At 41.4% G+C, this 18,244-nt stretch overlaps 2 protein-coding genes across 3 annotated transcripts in view; both read right to left on the bottom strand.

The window, feature by feature from the left end:
* MPHOSPH8 (M-phase phosphoprotein 8) overlaps positions 1-4,524 on the bottom strand; it is a 52,554-nt gene extending 48,030 nt beyond the window's left edge. For both annotated transcript variants that reach the window (XM_068526783.1, XM_068526784.1), the window contains exon 1: positions 4,174-4,524. In XM_068526783.1, coding sequence (XP_068382884.1) covers positions 4,174-4,398 — 225 coding nt within the window. In that variant the 5' untranslated portion in view covers positions 4,399-4,524. The remainder of the gene's footprint in view (positions 1-4,173) is intronic.
* A 1,394-nt stretch (positions 4,525-5,918) lies between these two features.
* PARP4 (poly(ADP-ribose) polymerase family member 4) overlaps positions 5,919-18,244 on the bottom strand; it is a 35,787-nt gene continuing 23,461 nt past the window's right edge. The window contains 4 exon segments of the mRNA XM_068527038.1: positions 5,919-6,023; positions 7,394-7,583; positions 11,113-11,271; positions 16,753-16,756. Coding sequence (XP_068383139.1) covers positions 5,919-6,023; positions 7,394-7,583; positions 11,113-11,271; positions 16,753-16,756 — 458 coding nt within the window.

Genomic DNA, 18,244 nt, shown 5'->3' with positions numbered 1-18,244 from the left:
CACGGAGCAACTAAGCCCGTGCGCCACAACTACTGAGCCTGTGCTCTAGACCCACGAGCCACAACTACCGAGCCCATGTGCCACAACTACTGAAGCCCCCGTGCCTAGAGCTCATGCTCTGCAACGAGAAGTCACCTCAATGAGAAGCTGGCGCACGGCAACGAAGACCCAATGCAGCCAAAAATAAAAAATAAATAAAATAAATTTATAAAAAAAGAAAAAGCAGAAATAAATGAAATAATAAAGAAATACATAATCTAACATTAAAAAAGGATAAAAAAAAAGGATAATATACAACCAACTTTGGTTTATTCTATGAACACAAAGTTGATTTAACATTAGGAAATCAATGTAGTTGATCACATTAGTGATATAAAGGAGAAAAATTATGCGATCATCTTAACAGATGCAGGAAAAAATTTAATAAAATTCAACATCCTTTCGCAATAAAAGTATTTAGCAACTAGAAATAAATGGAATGTCTTTAACAAAGGGTAAATACACACAAATTAATTGTATGAGCAACAAACAAGACAATGAAACTTTTCAAAAGACCATTTACCACTGCACCAAAAATATCAATTATACCTAAAAATCAACTTACTAAGACCTCAACATAGAAAGCTATAAAACATTATTGAAAGAAATTAAATTGATCCTAAATTTACCCACAGATTCAATGCAAATCCCAATAAAAATTCAAAGTTTTTAATGTGTGCAAGGAAATTGACAAGTTGATTCTAAAATTTACAAGGCACTGTTAAAGAATAAAAAGACAGATTTGCTCAATGAAACCTGATCCCTACATTATACTATACACAAAATCAATTCCAAGTGAAATGTAAATATAAAATCTGAAAGGCAAAACAACAGAGCTTTCAGAAAAAAAAAAAAAAAGAGAATATTTAGGGTAGGGAAAGATTTCTCAAACCAGACATAAAAAGCACTCAACATCAAGACAAAGATTAAGTTTTTCTACATTAATCATACGAACTTCTACTGACCAAAAAAAGACATAGCAGGAAAAGAGATATCCACATCACCCACAAAGGGTCTGAATCTAGAATACAACAAATTAATAAAGAAAGACAAAGTAGAAAGAGATCTGAACGGGCACTTCATAAAAGATAACCAAATGACCAAAAAGTAAGTACTGGGTTGGCCAAAAAGTCCGTTTTTTGGCCAACCCAATATATGAAAAGATGCTCAATGATTTCAACACTGATTACTAGTGCAGAATCCAGAGAAATATAAGTTACAAGTAGGAAATACCATCAGATACCCCACCAGTACTGGCTAAAAGTATAAAGACTGACAATATCAAGCACTGATAGGATGCTTAACAAAAGGAATTCTCATAAACCATTAGCAGTAGTGTAAATTGGTACAAACAATTTCAAAAACAGTTTCCACTTAAATCTGAAGACACATGCATCCTGTCTGAACAATTCCACTCCTAGATGTATACAACCAAGAGAAACATTTATGCACAATACACCAGGAGACATGTTCAATAAAGTTCACAGAAGCATTATTCACAATAGTCAAAAACTGGAAACAACCCAAATGCCCATCAACAGTAGTAGAAAAGAGAGACTGTAATATGTTCATACAACTGAATACAGTTGACCCTTTAAAAACATGGGTTTGAGCTGTGGGGTCCACCTATATGAAGATATTTTTCAATAAATATATTGGAAAATTTGGACTTCCCTGGTGGCACAGTTGTTAAGAGTCTGCCTGCCAATGCAGGGGACACGGGTTCAAGCCCTGGTCCGGGAAGATCCCACATGCCACGAAGCAACTAAGCCCGTGCACCACAACTACTGAGCCTGCGCTCTAGAGCCCGAGAGCCACAACTACTGAGCCCATGTGCCACAACTACTAAAGCCCGCACACCTAGAGCCCGTGCTCCACAACAAGAGAAGCCACCGCAATGAGAAGCCCACGCACCGCAATGAAGAGTAGCCCCCGCTCACCACAACTAGAGAAAGCCTGCGTGCAGCAATGAAGACCCAACACAGCCAAAAAAAAAAAAAAAAAAAAAAAAAAAAAAAAAATATATATATATATATATATATATATGAAAATTTTTTGGAGATTTCCGACAATTTGAAAAAAGTCACAGACGAAACACATAGCCAGAAATACTGAAATGATTAAGAAAAAGGTACGCAATGAATGCATAAAGTATATGTAAATACTGGTCGATCATTACAAAGACATAAGGTGAGTGACATTTAATGTAAAATTAATGTGTTAGTTTTCTTAATGTTTTATAACTTTGCTTTCAAAGAATTATATTATCATATTCTTTTCTAATTGGAGGAAGTATTAGCTTATTATTACAGGTAAGTGACTTTTTAAAAAATGTAATAATGTTTCTGATACTGTACTATTAATATGACTGTAATACCATATGCCACAAAAATTTTCTAACAATTCATTCATTAGTGTCTAGGCTAGGCTACTGCGAAGCAATTTTATCGACTACACTAGGCTACCATAAAGTATGAACCAATAAACTTTTTCACATTATCTTTTCATTTTTGATGTCCAGTGCTGGTAATATATATAACATCTACAGTGTTTCGCATCATATAAGGCAATATTGATGTAGGTTCTGACAAGCAATTCATCTCATAAACAGAAGATGTAAACTTAGGGTATAAATTACTGTAAATATATTTTCTCTTCCTTATGATTTTTAAAATATTTTCTTTTCTTTAGTTTACTTTTTAATTAAGGATACAGTATACAATATACATAACATACAAAATATGTGTTAACTGACTGTTTCTACTATGGGTAAGGCTTCCCCTTCTGGTAGAAGGCTATTAGTTAGGTTTTGGGGGAGTTTATAAGTGGCTTTTCAGCTGTGCGGGGGTCAGGCACCCCTAGGTCCCAAGCTGTTTGAGGGCCAACAACTATGCAGCAATGAAAAGGAAAAAAACTATAGCTCCAACAACATGGAATAAATCTCACAAAGATATTGTTGAGAAAAAAATGCAGACACACACCAAACAAACATAGTGAGATATCATTTAAATGAAGGAAAAAATTTTTTTAAATATGGGGCTTTAGGTACAGTGCCTACAATTCTTTGGAACTGGCAAAATTAAATATTGGATGAAGAAGTGAATCATCTTAATTCTGAAGCTATTACCCTCCTAACCAAATATTTTCTGAATATCTTTCACCTGCCAAGCACTGTGTTAAACGCAGGTGATACACCTATCACCTCAAGGTGCTTACAAGGTATTTGGGAAAATTATACATAGAAATGGCCCTATCTTTACCGCAACTAACAATAAGCTTGATGACGCTGGATTTCAGTTATTTATCCCCCACTGGACAGGAGAATCTTTAATGTCAGCAACTGTGTATGCTACAACTCATCTCTATATCCTCAGGACCTAACACAGCACGTACCCATGCAGTAATTGAAAACAAAAAAAGTCTGCTGAATGGACAAAAAAAATTAATATAAGGTAGCGTAGGACAAATGGGAAATAACAGACAATAAAAAGAACACAATATACAGAACGACCACCGTGTAGGGCCTTTGGTCATCTTACACCTATTTACTAAAACAGATTATTTTCCCATTGCTCGTCCTCCCACCCTCTCACCTTCCCCCAGCCTCCAGCCCACAATTCATCCACTCACTTAACAATCTGATATACACAAAGCAATCACGGCATGCTAGGCACTGGATTAAAGTGCTAGCTATAACAAATTAATAAAAAGCATAGTCTACCAAAGGAGCCTACAATCTAGCAGGAGACAAACATGTAAAGAACGATAAGCTTGAAGGGCATAAAGGGGGAAGCACCTCACTCTGCGGAGACCAGGGTGAAACAAGGCTTTCACACAGACACTGAGCGGGAAGCGCCGGGCAGGGCGCGGCGAGGAATTCAAGGCTCCTGCGAGGCTGCAGGCACACGCCGCGCAGGGAGAGCGGGCGAGGATGCTCAGGCTCTCAGACCCGAGACGCCGCCCCCCGGGGTGATGGCGCGGACGGGGCCTAAGAAGGAAGCCTCCTCTCAACGTCCCCGCGGCGTGGACATCCGTCTACACCGCCTCCAGCGCCTCCCGAGCGGGCAGCACCACCCTGGCCGCGCCGACCGCCGCGCGTGAGCCCCCCCACCCCGGCCCGGGCCCCGCACGTACCCCCTCGACCTTCATGTCCAGGATTTTCTCCACCTCGAACACATCCTCGCCGTCATCCTCGCTGTCCCCGACGGCCTCCGCTCCTTGCGCGGCCTCGTCCTTCTCTCTGCCCACCGCTGCTCCTCCCTCTCCTTCGACTCCGGGCGACTGGCCACTGCCGTCGGCACCCGAACCAGGAACTGCAGCCGCACTCGACCCCTCCGCCTCCGCCTCCGCCGCAGCCATAACGGAGCTCTGCCAGCCGCGGGGAGAGCGGTTGCGACGCGCGCCCCTCGCTCGGCCCCGAGCCCCCGCCAGCAGGATGCCGCTGACCAGAAAACGCCAATGGCGGGCTCGAGACCCCAGAGCGACGCGCGCGCACAACAATCACGTCAGGGCGGGCGCGCCGGAGCCCCGCACCGCCCACAGGAAGCGGGTGGGCTGGCCGAGGGGGGTGCCCCGGGCGGAAGGAAGAGCAGGGCGATGGACGCGCGAGGAGAGGCCGCGGGGGAGCGCCGGTGGGCGGGGCTTGAGGAGCGTGGGCGGGGCGTGGGCTGAGGGAGGGGGAGCCGCGGAGGGGAGGCTGCACTGTAGCGCTGGTGGGCGGGGATTGCGGGACGTGGGCGGGAAGTGGGCGGGGCGAGAGGGTCAGTGCGCGGGACAGGTTCGTGGCGGGTCCTCTTCTCCGCGCCGCCCGCTGCCCAGAGCAGGTGATGCTTATCTGGGTGATTTTGATTCGATTAACGCCTGTGAAGGATCCAATCAAACACAGATCATAGTGCTGTTATATTTTAGGGAGTGCTGTTTAAAGATAAGGAAAACATCTATTTTCCAATTTCTAGTAGGGTTTTGTTTTTTTTTAATTCCCACTGAGAAAAATCAGAGGAGGTGATAAAAGTAATTTGTACACGTTATGAACGATTGACAAAAATAGTCACCCCTCAAAATGAATTGTCGCCCAGAGTTGCTAGGTGAAATATTTTTCTCACTTTGAATTGCAAATAAGCACATAAAGTCTTTGTAGCAGCGAGCTTTTTATTTAACAGTGAACTTTGTCGACTGAAAATAAATGCACAAGGTGAGAGTTGCGAGTTGGGTTTTATTTGGGGCAAAATGAGAGCTATGTCCAGGGGACAGCGCCTCAGCAGCTCAGGGCCTGGGTGACCGGCCAGGAGACGGAGCGGTCAAGCACGCGCTGCTGCTGGCCACGAGGAGCGGACGCCCCGTTAATGATTTTGTGCCTTTCTAGATGTGAGGGGAGGCGAGAACCGGGTTCCTAAAACCTTCTCCGGCTTTTCCCAGAGCACAGAGCGCCTCACTCCTGATCTCCGCCCTGAGCTCCTCTCAGGGGGCCTTGGAGGTCCGCAGCTGTGGTGGCTAATGACCTCATCCTCGAGTGACAATTTTCAGCTGGCAACTTAATTTACAAAATTAACTCTTTTAAATGGACTCCCTGAGTTCATTTAAGACTATGATCTGGCAGGCGCCTCTTGAGAGCAGCGCCAGGTGTTTTGAGTTGGCTCACGGAACGCATCCTAGGCATTAGGAACACAGAGATCGCTACACCATAGCCTGCCCTCCAGGCACTCTCAGTCTCTACGGGAAGACACACAGCAATTCTAATGCTTCCATATATTTTTTAAAATAAGTTTAAAAAATATTATAAAGCAACATTAGTTGATGGGGGACAGCTGATTGTGTCACAAGAATTCCAGCTAACAAGTATAGAAGAAAAAATAGAGAACCACAATATTTCATAAAATGATTCAGACAACAGAATCGTTAGCTGAAAGACTGACGAGGAGCTGGATGCTAAAGGATCTGTCCACAGGTGAGTGTTGGCTGTAGGCAAACAACTCCACAGTGGAAACCTGCGGATCAATGTTAGCATTATTAAAGTAGAACCACCAGCCTTCATGGCTCATGTTGACAGAAATGCTGATCCTTAATCTACTCAGGACTTTAGATCTAATTTCCAGTTTACAAGAAATATGGGGAAAGAGAAATGGAAACAGACATGTCCAGAATGTGGGACATCCTGTAGGAGAGCCAACCCGTTTCCTCAGCAGCAAAAGAAGAGGGAAGAGAAGGCTGTTCTAAGTGTCCAAAAACTTGACAAAGCATTTTAAGTCTTGAGGGAGTTCATTACACTGTTTACTCTGCTTTTACGTATTTTTGAAATAAAAACTTTAAGTACATATGTTCACTGTAAAATTTTTTCAATTAATTCAAAAACGTATAAGATAGAAATAAAGTTCCTGTTCCTCACAGGTAACTAGTTTGGAATATGACATGACAGATTTTTATCTCATACATATATAAACACCCATTTATACAACTTTTGAAATGAGCTCTATTGCGCATGCTCTGCCACTGCACTGTGTACGTATGCACATATAATGCATGCATGTGTTGGTGTGTCCATATTTCTGTAAGATGAATTTCTAGAAGTGGAATTCCTACTAGTGGAATTTATAGGTCAAAGAGGGTAGTGATTTAATTTTTTCTTCCAGTTTTATTGAGATATAACTGACACACAGCACTGTGTAAGTTTTAGATGTACAGCATAATGATCTGACCTACATACACGATGAAATGATGACCACGGTAAGTCTAGTGAACATCCATCATCTTATATAGACACAAAATAAAAGAAAACTATTCTTCCTGTGACGAGAACTCTTGGGATTTAGTCTCCGAACAACTGTCATATGTAACACACGGCAGCGCTCATTCTATTCGTCATGCTGCACATCACAGCCCTAGTACCTACTTGTCGTATGACTGGAAGTTTGCACCTTTGGACCACCTTCGCGCACTCTCCCCTTCCACCACCCCCATCTCTGGTAACCACAGGTCTGATCTCTTTTTCCATGGGTTTGCTTGTTTGTTTTTGAAGCATAATTGACCTACAACACTATATTAGTTCCTGGTGCACAACATAGTAATTCGATATTTCTATACATTATGAAATGACCACCGCACAGTGATTTAAATTTTGATAAACATTGCAAAATTTTGTTTTACTAGTATACGTTTCCGGTAACAATGTAAGGAGGTACCCGGTTTGTCTTCTGTAATTACGTCAAGCAAACAAGCAGGGCAGGCCAGGGCCAAGGCCTGACTGATTTGACCAGTAAAGATATAACAAGCCCGTTTCAGATTTAGATGGTTTATACATATATAAACAGCAAAAGGCAGAGTAGTCGAAGATGCCAGCTCCCCTTGGCCCTGGGCCCACGGCCCCGCACGGAGCCGGACGTCTGCAGTGTGAGTAGTGGGACAGGTCCTGAGCTTCTTGCCTCATCGGGGAGGAAGGTGGGAGGAGGCCCATTGCCTCGGGCACCAGCAGGCTCACAGGGTCCCTCATCAGGGTGTTGGGAGCCACTGGAGAGGCGTGCAGGCCCCGCAGCAGGAAGGAGACCCTGCACCTGTGTGCGGGAGGGGTGACGGGCAGGACGGGTGGGAGGACAGCCAGGACTGAATGTCAAAGACACTGGGGTTCTACATAAAGGCAGAGCGGAAACGGCCTGGAAGGGGTCGCGTGGAGTAGGCTGGACAGAGACCTCACTCCCTTCACAAGAAAAACTCAAGATGGATCAGAGGCCTAAACAAACAATGCAAAGCTATAAAACTTCTAGAACATAACATAGGAGAAAATCTAGATGACCTTCGTTTGGTGATGAGATTTTCGATGCAACACCAAAAGCAAGATCCACCAAAGAATTGCTCGGGACACCTAGTTTCTCTACGCAATAAGAAAGGTGTCCAGGGACTTCCCTGGTGGTCCAGTGGTTAGGACTCTGTGCTTTCACTGCCGGGCCGGTTGGATCCCCGGTCAGGGAACTGCGATACCACAAGCTGCGTGGTGCAGCCAAAAAAAAAAGAAAGGTGTGCAGGGATCTGCAGATGAGGGCCCACACCAGGGAGCGTGCACCCCAAGTGCCAGGTGGGCCCAGGTTCAACACCCGGCCCAGAAACAGGCTTGTTTCCTCCCAGCTTGCTCAGCCTGGCTGCACCGGCTCCCTGCCAGCCTCCTGAGAGGGGAGAAGGAAATAAGCTTCCAGCACCATCCCGATGCGTCTCTCATCACCTTAAAGTATTCAGACACAAAAAAGTCTGTAATACCGGAATTTTAATTTTTTTATTAAAAAAACTTTTTTTTGGCTGTGCCGCTCAGCTTGTGGGATCTTAGCTCCCCAACCAGGGGTGGAACCTAGGTCCCCGGCACTAAAAGCTCGGAGTCCTAACCACTGGACTGCCAGGGAATTCCCTGGAATTTTTATTTTATAATTGCTGGTTAGTTCATTAAAACAATAGACTGCTTCCACTTATTTTAAAGTGATTGCTACACTGAATAAAATCATAATTAGATTTCGTTATAGGTATCTATTAGTATCTGATTATTGTATACATGGAAGCATGAAAAAAGTTTAAAAGACAACTTCATGTGCTTCAGCCTTGACTGTACTTAAGAAGTCTGTGAAGAGGGGAAGGGGTGTATCTGGGTTGGGGCCCCAGCAGCTGTTTGGTGGCAGAGTCCTAGTCTTTCCCTAGCTCGAGCCATTGGCAAATAGATGGATACTGCCCTTCAGTTCTTCTTAGCCATTCACTTGCTTTCTTTATTTTCTCAAAATCCCAGGGAATATTCCTAGATTAAAAACATTTTTCCATCAACTTCAGAATATAATTACATATGAAATGTAATGTGGTACCAAATCCAGCACATTATATCAGATAAAATCTGTCAAAAATTATGAAACTTAGTAAAAGCAGTTCTCTCTGACTTTTTTCTCTTCCTTTCTGACATTTTATGTAAGTTCTTCCAATGGCCTGACATGGTGCTTTGAACTTATTCAAAACATTTGAAATACAGTAACCTCCTCGCTGCCCGGCTTCCAGGTGCTTTGCAGATGTTCTTGTTGCCTCCAGGACAACTCAAGCTTCTTCTCCCCTTCATATGTTTGTTTGCTGTCACCCCCTTTCCACTCTTTGAGTACAGGCTCAACGCTACTTTACAAACTGCTTTCTACTGTCCCAGGAATTCTCAACTGGATTCTTTACTTGTAAAGTACCCTAGAGTCACCCAAGAAACTGGCATATATTTAATTTTAGCACACAAACCACAAACAACTTACTAGTAAAATGTGCATAACGTAAAAACTTCAAATTTGTGTTCAGAAAATGGTGTCGAATATTCAAGTCTATTGAAGACTCAGAAAAATTCTGAGATTTTTCATTAATATTAATTAGCTACTTCCTCATTTGTTTTGTTATCTGCTAGAACCTGTTAGCAAAAAAACGGTAACATATACTAAAGAATACGGGGGGAAACTGAAAATTTGGAGAATTCTCTCATCTTTGATTTTTTTCCCCTGTGAACTGGGAAAGGGCCATCAGAGTAGTGTGGTGGTTAAGAGATGGGTTCAAATCCTGCCTCTGCAATTACACAATATTGCTTGTGTGACATTGTTTGTTTTTTGTTTTTTTGTTATTTTTGGCCGCCCGTCTTGTGGGATCTTAGTTCCCTGACCAGGGATTGAACCCGAGTCCTCGGCAGTGAAAGCCCGGAGTCCTAACCACTGGACCGGCAGGGAGTTCCCTGGGAGTAGAGAATTTAATCAGTCCTTGTGAGAGGGTACAAATAGACCTACTAATTTATTTTAATTTCATCTGTAAGTATGTTATCTCTAAGGGATAAGAACTTTTTCCTAAGCATGAAACTTAAAAATAGTTATGAATAATTCTTTAATATCACAAAATATCCAGGTAATGTTTAAATTTCTGTAATTGTTGTTTTGTTTTGTTTTTAATACAATGGGTTTTGTTCAAATCAGGATCCAAAGGCTACATATTGCCTCGTTTCAAATATCCTTTAAGTTATAGGTTTCACCTCTCCCCTCTTTTTTCTCTTGCTATTTATTTCCTCGTATTCCAGACATTGCTGACTACTTTCCCGCTGCATAATTTAACATATTCAATCTCAATTCTCTGATATCTGATCTTTATTATGTAAAATATTTACATAGTTTCAAAGTCAAAACCATAAAACAAGGTACATTAGGAGAAACTTAACTTCCATCCTTGTCTCCTCCCCCTCCCCCTAGAGATAATATTTTATTAGTTTTATTAGTTTTCCCATTATCTTGCCTTTTGAAAAAACATAACCAAATTACGTGCGTGTGTGTGTGTGTGTGTGCGTGGGTGTGTGTACCATTCTTAACCACTGCGCCAGCAGGGAAGTCCTTCCAGATGGATCTTATATGTTTCTTTTTTTTCCTTCTTTCTTTTTTTTTTTTTTTTTTGGCTGCGTTGTGTCTTAGTTGCCACACGTGGGATCTTTCCTTGTGGAGCATGGGCTCAGTAGCTGGGGCCGGCGGGCTCAGTTGCTCCGAGGCATGTGGGATCTTAGTTCCCCGACCAAGGATCGAACCCATGTCCTCTGCATTGGAAGGCGGATTCTCAACCACGGTGCCACCAGGGAAGTCTCTCTTTTTACGTTTCTGCTTAGGTATTTAACTAAGGATACAGATTTAATCATGTTTTCCCCCTGCTCCTTGTAACTTCAGTTTCAGCCACACTATTAAGTATTATTCAAAGCAAACAGAAAATTAGAGCTATGTTTTGAATAGATAATTCATGGTATCTGGGCACTCTAATTTCTGGACTATCCCTAGACTAGATACACACAGAAGAGTCAGGAAATAGAGTCCCCTATTCGCATGATACTGTCTTCGAGAAGCAATTCATATCCATGCACTACACTTTAAAATATGTATAATAATTAATCTATGACTTAAATCACATACTTAATTATAATTTAAAGTGTTCAATTTTCTCTGGAATTCAATAAGCTGGCTGATTTTAATGTAACAGATCCATGTACTATAGAAAAAAAAAGTAAACACTTCACATTTGTGAGGCTGAAAAATTTGGAAACTAAAGATGGCATGCTCTTACCAGGACAGGATTCCTACAAAGCTCTGTACAGGGGACCTGTGCAGCGAGGGCGTCACATTGCCAAGGTGGCTCAAAAACTCCGTGGTTTCACTCAGTCTGCCAACTCTAAATATCTGCAAGATGTCCACTGGACTTTTACTGTAAGAATTAGAAGAAAATCTTCAGATTACATAATTGAAAGCAAAATAAAAATTGTTATTAGCAGAAAACCCAAAACAACCCAAATGTCTATTATTAGAGAACTGATTCAATGAATCACAATGCAACATTTCTTGGAAATACTATGCAGCCATTAAAAAATCACACTCTTAAAAATAATTAAGGACAGCAACAGTCAGCTCTACCCACCACCAGAGCCTCCCATCAAGCCTCTTAGATAGCCTCAACCACCAGAGGGCAGACAGCAGAAGCAAGAAAAACTACAATCCTGCAGCCTGTGGACCAAAAACCACAGTTACAGAAAGATAGACAAGATGAAAAGGCAGAGGGCTATGTACCAGATGAAGGAACAAGAAAAAACCCCAGAAAAACAACTAAATGAAGTGGAGATAGGCAACCTTCCAGGAAAAGAATTCAGAATAATGATAGTGAAGATGATCCAGGACCTCGGAATAAGAATGGAGGCAAAGATTGAGAAGATGCAAGAAATGATTAACAAAGACCTAGAAGAATTAAAGAACAAACAAACAGAGATGACCAATACAATAACTGAAATGAAAACTACACTTGAAGGAATCAATAGCAGAATAACTGAGGCAGAAGAACGGATAAGTGACCTGGAAGACAGAATGGTGGAATTCACTGCTGCGGAACAGACTAAAGAAAAAAGAATGAAAAGAAATGAAGACAGCCTAAGAGACCTCTGGGACAACATTAAACGCAACAACATTCGCATTATAGGGGTCCCAGAAGGAGAAGAGAGAGAGAAAGGACCAGAGAAAATATCTGAAGAGATTATAGTCGAAAACTTCCCTAACATGGGAAAGGAAATAGCCACCCAAGTCCAGGAAGCGCAGAGAGTCCCATACAGAATAAACCCAAGGAGAAACACGCCGAGACACATAGTAATCAAAGTGGCAAAAATTAAAGACAAAGAAAAATTATTGAAAGCAGCAAGGGAAAAACGACAAATAACATACAAGGGAACTCCCATAAGGTTAACAGCTGATTTCTCAGCAGAAACTCTGCAAGCCAGAAGGGAGTGGCATGATATACTTAAAGTGATGAAAGGGAAGAACCTACAACCAAGATTACTCTACCCGGCAAGGATCTCATTTAGATTTGATGGAGAAATCAAAAGCTTTACAGACAAGCAAAAGCTAAGAGAATTCAGCACCACCAAACCAGCTCTACAACAAATGCTAAAGGAACTTCTCTAAGTGGGAAACACAAGAGAAGTAAAGGACCTACAAAAACAAACCCAAAACAGTTAAGAAAACGGTCATAGGAACATACATATCGATAATTACCTTAAACGTGAATGGATTAAATGCCCCAACCAAAAGACATAGACTGGCTGAATGGATACAAAAACAAGACCCATATATATGCTGTCTACAAGAGACCCACTTTAGACCTAGGGACACATACAGACTGAAAGTGAGGGGATGGAAAAAGATATTCCATGCAAATGGAAATCAAAAGAAAGCTGGAGTAGCTATACTCATATCAGATAAAATAGACTTTAAAATAAAGAATGTTACAAGAGACAAGGAAGGACACTACATAATGATCCAGGGATCAATCCAAGAAGAAGATATAACAATTATAAATATATATGCACCCAACATAGGAGCACCTCAATACATAAGGCAACTGCTAACAGCTATAAAAGAGGAAATTGACAGTAACACAATCATAGTGGGGAACTTTAACACCTCACTTACACCAATGGACAGATCATCCAAAATGAAAATAAATAAGGAAACAGAAGCTTTAAATGACACAATAGACCAGATAGATTTAATTGATATATATAGGACATTCCATCCAAAAACAGCAGATTACACGTTCTTCTCAAGTGCGCACGGAACATTCTCCAGGATAGATCACATCTTGGGTCACAAATCAAGCCTCAGTAAATTTAAGAAAATTGAAATCATATCAAGCATCTTTTCTGACCACAACGCTATGAGATTAGAAATGAATTACAGGGAAAACAACGTAAAAAAGACACACACATGGAGGCTAAACAATACGTTACTAAATAACCAAGAGATCACTGAAGAAATCAAAGAGGAAATCAAAAAATACCTAGAGACAAATGACAATGAAAACACGACGACCCAAAACCTATGGGATGCAGCGAATGCAGTTCTAAGAGGGACGTTTATAGCTATACAAGCCTACCTAAAGAAACAAGAAAAATCTCAAATAAACAATCTAACCTTACACCTAAAGAAACTAGAGAAAGAAGAACAAACAAAACCCAAAGTTAGCAGAAGGAAAGAAATCATAAAGATCAGAGCAGAAATAAATGAAATAGAAACAAAGAAAACAATAGCAAAGATCAATAAAACTAAAAGTTGGTTCTTTGAGAAGGTAAACAAAATTGATAAGCCATTAGCCAGACTCATCAAGAAAAAGAGGGAGAGGACTCAAATCAATAAAATCAGAAATGAAAAAGGAGAAGTTACAACAGACACTGCAGAAATACAAAGCATCCTAAGAGACTACTACAGGCAACTTTATGCCAATAAAATGGACAACCTGGAAGAAATGGACAAATTCTTGGAAAGGTATAACCTTCCAAGACTGAACCAGGAAGAAACAGAAAATATGAACAGACCAATCACAAGTAATGAAATTGAAACTGTGATTAAAAATCTTCCAACAAACAAAAGTCCAGGACCAGATGGCTTCACAGGTGAATTCTATCAAACATTTAGAGAAGATCTAACACCCATCCTTCTCAAACTCTTCCAAAAAATTGCAGAGGAAGGCACACTCCCAAACTCATTCTATGAGGCCACCATCACCCTGATACCAAAACCAGACAAAGACACTACAAAAAAAGAAAATTACAGACCAATATCACTGATGAATATAGATGCAAAAATCCTCAACAAAATACTAGCAAACAGAATCCAACAACACGTTAAAAGGATCATACACCACGATCAAGTGGGATTTATCCCAGGGATGCAAGGATTCTTCAATATACGCAAATCAATCAGTGTGATACACCATATTAACAAATTGAAGAATAAAAACCATATGATCATCTCAATAGATGCAGAAAAAGCTTTCGACAAAATTCAACACCCATTTATGATAAAAACTCTCCAGAAAGTGGGCATAGAGGAAACCTACCTCAACATAATAAAGGCCATATATGACAAACTCACAGCAAACATCATTCTCAATGGTGAAAAACTGAAAGCATTTCCTCTAAGATCAGGAACAAGACAAGGATGTCCACTCTCACCACTATTATTCAACATAGTTCTGGAAGTCCTAGCCACGGCAATCAGAGAAGAAAAAGAAATAAAAGGAATACAAATTGGAAAAGAAGAAGTAAAACTGTCACTGTTTGCGGATGACATGATACTATACATAGAGAATCCTAAAACCGCCACCAGAAAACTGCTAGAGCTAATTAATGAATATGGTAAAGTTGCAGGATACAAAATTAATGCACAGAAATCTCTTGCATTCCTATACACTAATGATGAAAAATCTGAAAGAGAAATTATGGAAACACTCCCATTTACCATTGCAACAAAAAGAATAAAAAAAAAAAAAAAGAAAATAATTAAGGGGGGCTTCCCTGGTGGCGCAGTGGTTAAGAATCTGCTTGCCAATGCAGGGGACAAGGATTCGAGCCCTGGCCCAGGAACATCCCACATGCCACAGAGCAACTAAGTCCGTGCTCCACAACTACTGAGCCTGAGCTTTAGAGCCTGCAAGCCACAACTACTGAGCCCATGTGCCACAACTACTGAAGCCTGCACGCCTAGAGCCCGCCCTCCACAACAGGAGAAGCTACTGCAATGAGAAGTCCGTGCACCGCAATGAAGAGTAGCCCCCGCTCACCGCAACTAGAGAAAGCCCACGTGCAGCAACAAAGACCCAACACAGCCAAAAATAAATAAATAAATAAATTTATTTTTAAAAAATTTAAAATAAATAAGGGTATAAAGCAAAACTTATAGCAAAAAATAAGTGTTAAAAGTAGGTTATAAGGACTTCCCTGGTGGCGCAGTGGTTAAGAATCTGCCTGCCAATGCAGGGGACACAGGTTCGAGCCCTGGTCCAGGAAGATCCCACATGCCGTGGAACAACTAAGCCTGTGCGCCACAACTACTGAGCCTGCGCTCTAGAGCCCGCAAGCCACAACTACTGAGCCCACGTGCCACAACTACTGCAGCCTGGGTGCCTAGAGCCTGTGTTCCACAACAAAGAGAAGCCACCGCAATGAGAAGCCCGTGCACCGCAACGAAGAGTAGCCCCCGCTCGCTGCAACTGGAGAAAGCCCACGTGCAGCAACAAAGACCCAACACAGCCAAAAAATAAATAAATAAATAAATAAATTTAAAAAAAAGTAGGTTATAAGACATTAAGCAAAATATGATCCCATATTTTATCGAATATATAATATATAGAACATACTAATTGAATAAGTTCATTCATTCAACACTCATGCATTCATTTAACAAGTACACCCAGTGCCTAGTACTCTACCAGCACTGGCAATAAGATAACATGGGCTCCACCTCGTGGAGCTTACATTCTGATGAGAGAGACAGAAGTCAAGAAGGTGACAAACACCTGATTTTCTGTGCTACTCAGCAAGCCAGCCAGGTTCAGTGAGAGGGTGGCCAAGAAAGGCCTCTCTTTGGAGGTGACATTTATTGGACGTGGCCAAATACGTGTGCTAAGATCTAACTGGTTGTTTGGGGAAAGTTGACTGGATGGGCAGGATGGAAGGACATCAGGAAGGCTGCTGCTGCAGGGGCGTGGTCTCCGCTCAAGGCAAGAAGCCAGGAGTAAACGGCTTTTGGAGGCAGAGCTGACAGCACGGGGATGCGGGGATGAGGGAGAGAGAATCGACGATGGCTCGGGGTGACTAAGATGGGGAGTGTGGGGACAGACTGGGGGGCTGCCGAGGGATCGGGCTGTGGGGGCTGGCTGGTTACCGGAGCCTGCTGAGCAAATCAGCAAATGTTACTAACCACAACTTTTATTTCAGACAGCTGGCTTCCCAGCACCCTCTGGGTGCAGAGAAGCATCAGTGATCCAACTGGGGAAACGTTCTATACCAAAATGCTAACAGTGGTTATATTATCTCTGCGTTATCGCTGGGTGGTGAGATTTTGGGCGATCTTTAATTTTCTTCATGTTTTCACATACTTTCTAAACTTTTAGAAAAGAACGTGAATTTTATAACTAGAAAAAAATTAATATGAAAATGTCATTATTCGTGAAATGAAATGGAGAGAATCTACTTTTTCACAGCAGCGGAATCTCTCCCTAGGGAGAGGCCCACTTTTGATGTATGAATTCTTTAATACTTGGGGGTGGGGTGGTTTGAGATCGCCAAGGGCTTGCTGTAGTTACATTAGATGGTTGCTGCTCCCTCCCCAAGGCTTGAAGATGCAGCTGCTCCTTCCCTTTGACTCCCTGGAAAAAGCTGGTGACTCCTCTCCTGATTCTACTGTCACTATTACTAGATTCCTCAGATACCTAGGGGAGGCTCAAAGCCAAATCAGCTAAAACAATCTTGAGAAAGAAGAACGGAGCTGGAGGGATCAGGCTCCCTGACTTCAGACTATACTAGAAAGCTACAGTAATCAAGACAGTATGGTACTGGCACAGAAACAGACACATAAATCAATAGAACAGGACACAGAGCCCAGAAATAAACCCACACACTTTGGTCAATTAATCTATGACAAAGGAGGCAAGAATATACAATGGTAAAGGCCATATATGACAAACCCACAGCAAGCATCATACTCAATGGTAAAAAACTGAAAGCATTTCCCCTAAGATCAGGAACAAGAACAAGGATGTCCACTCTCAACACTCTTATTCAACATAGTTTTGGAAGTCCAAGCCACAGGAATCAGAGACGAAAAAGAAATAAAAGGAATATAAATTGGAAAAGAAGAAGTAAAACTGTCACTGTTTGTGGATGACATGATACTATGCATAGAAAATCCTAAAGATGCCACCAAAAAACTACTAGAACTAATCAATGAATTTGGTAAGGTTGCAGGATACAAAATTAATGCACAGAAATCTCTGGCATTCCTATACATCAACAATGAAAAATCAGAGAGAGAAATTAAGGAAACAATCCCATTTACCATTGCAACAACAAGAATAAAATACCTAGGAATAACTCTGCCTGAGGAGACAAAAGACTTGTACTCGGAAAACTATAAAACACTGATGAAAGAAATCAAAGAAGACATAAACAGATGGAGAAATATACCATGTTCTTGGATTGGAAGAAACAACATTGTGAAAATGACTATACCACCCAAAGCAATCTATAGATTCAATGCAATCCCTATCAAACTACCAATGGCATTCTTCACAGAATTAGAACAAAAAATTTCACAATTCATATGGAAACACAAAAGACCCCAAATAGCCAAAGCAATCTTGAGAAAGAAAAACGGAGTTGGAGGAATCAGGCTCCCAGACTTCAAACTATACCACAAAGCTACAGTAATCAAGACAGTGTGGTATTGGCACAAAAACAGAAATATAGATCAATGAAACAGGATAGAAAGCCCAGAGATAAACCCACGCACATATGGTCACCTTATCGTTGATAAAGGAGGCAAGAATATACAATGGAGAAAAGACAGACTCTTCAATAAGTGGTGCTGGGAAAACTGGACAGCTACATGTAAAAGAATGAAATTAGAACACTCCCTAACACCATACACAAAAATAAACTCCAAATGGATTTAAGACTTACATGTAAGACCAGACACTATAAAACTCTTAGAGGAAAACATAGGAAAAACACTCTTTGACGTAAACCACAGCAAGATCTTTTTTGACCCACCTCCTAGAGTAACAGAAATAGAAACAAAACTAAACAAATGGGACTTAATTAAACTTAAAAGCTTTTGCACAGCAAAGGAAACCATAAACAAGACAAAAAGACAACCCT

This window comes from Eschrichtius robustus, chromosome 18 (assembly GCF_028021215.1).
Source record: "Eschrichtius robustus isolate mEscRob2 chromosome 18, mEscRob2.pri, whole genome shotgun sequence".
Taxonomy (NCBI): Eukaryota; Metazoa; Chordata; class Mammalia; order Artiodactyla; family Eschrichtiidae; genus Eschrichtius; species Eschrichtius robustus.
The sequence above is the reverse complement of the archived record's forward strand: the minus strand, read 5'-3'. Positions and strand labels throughout refer to the sequence as shown.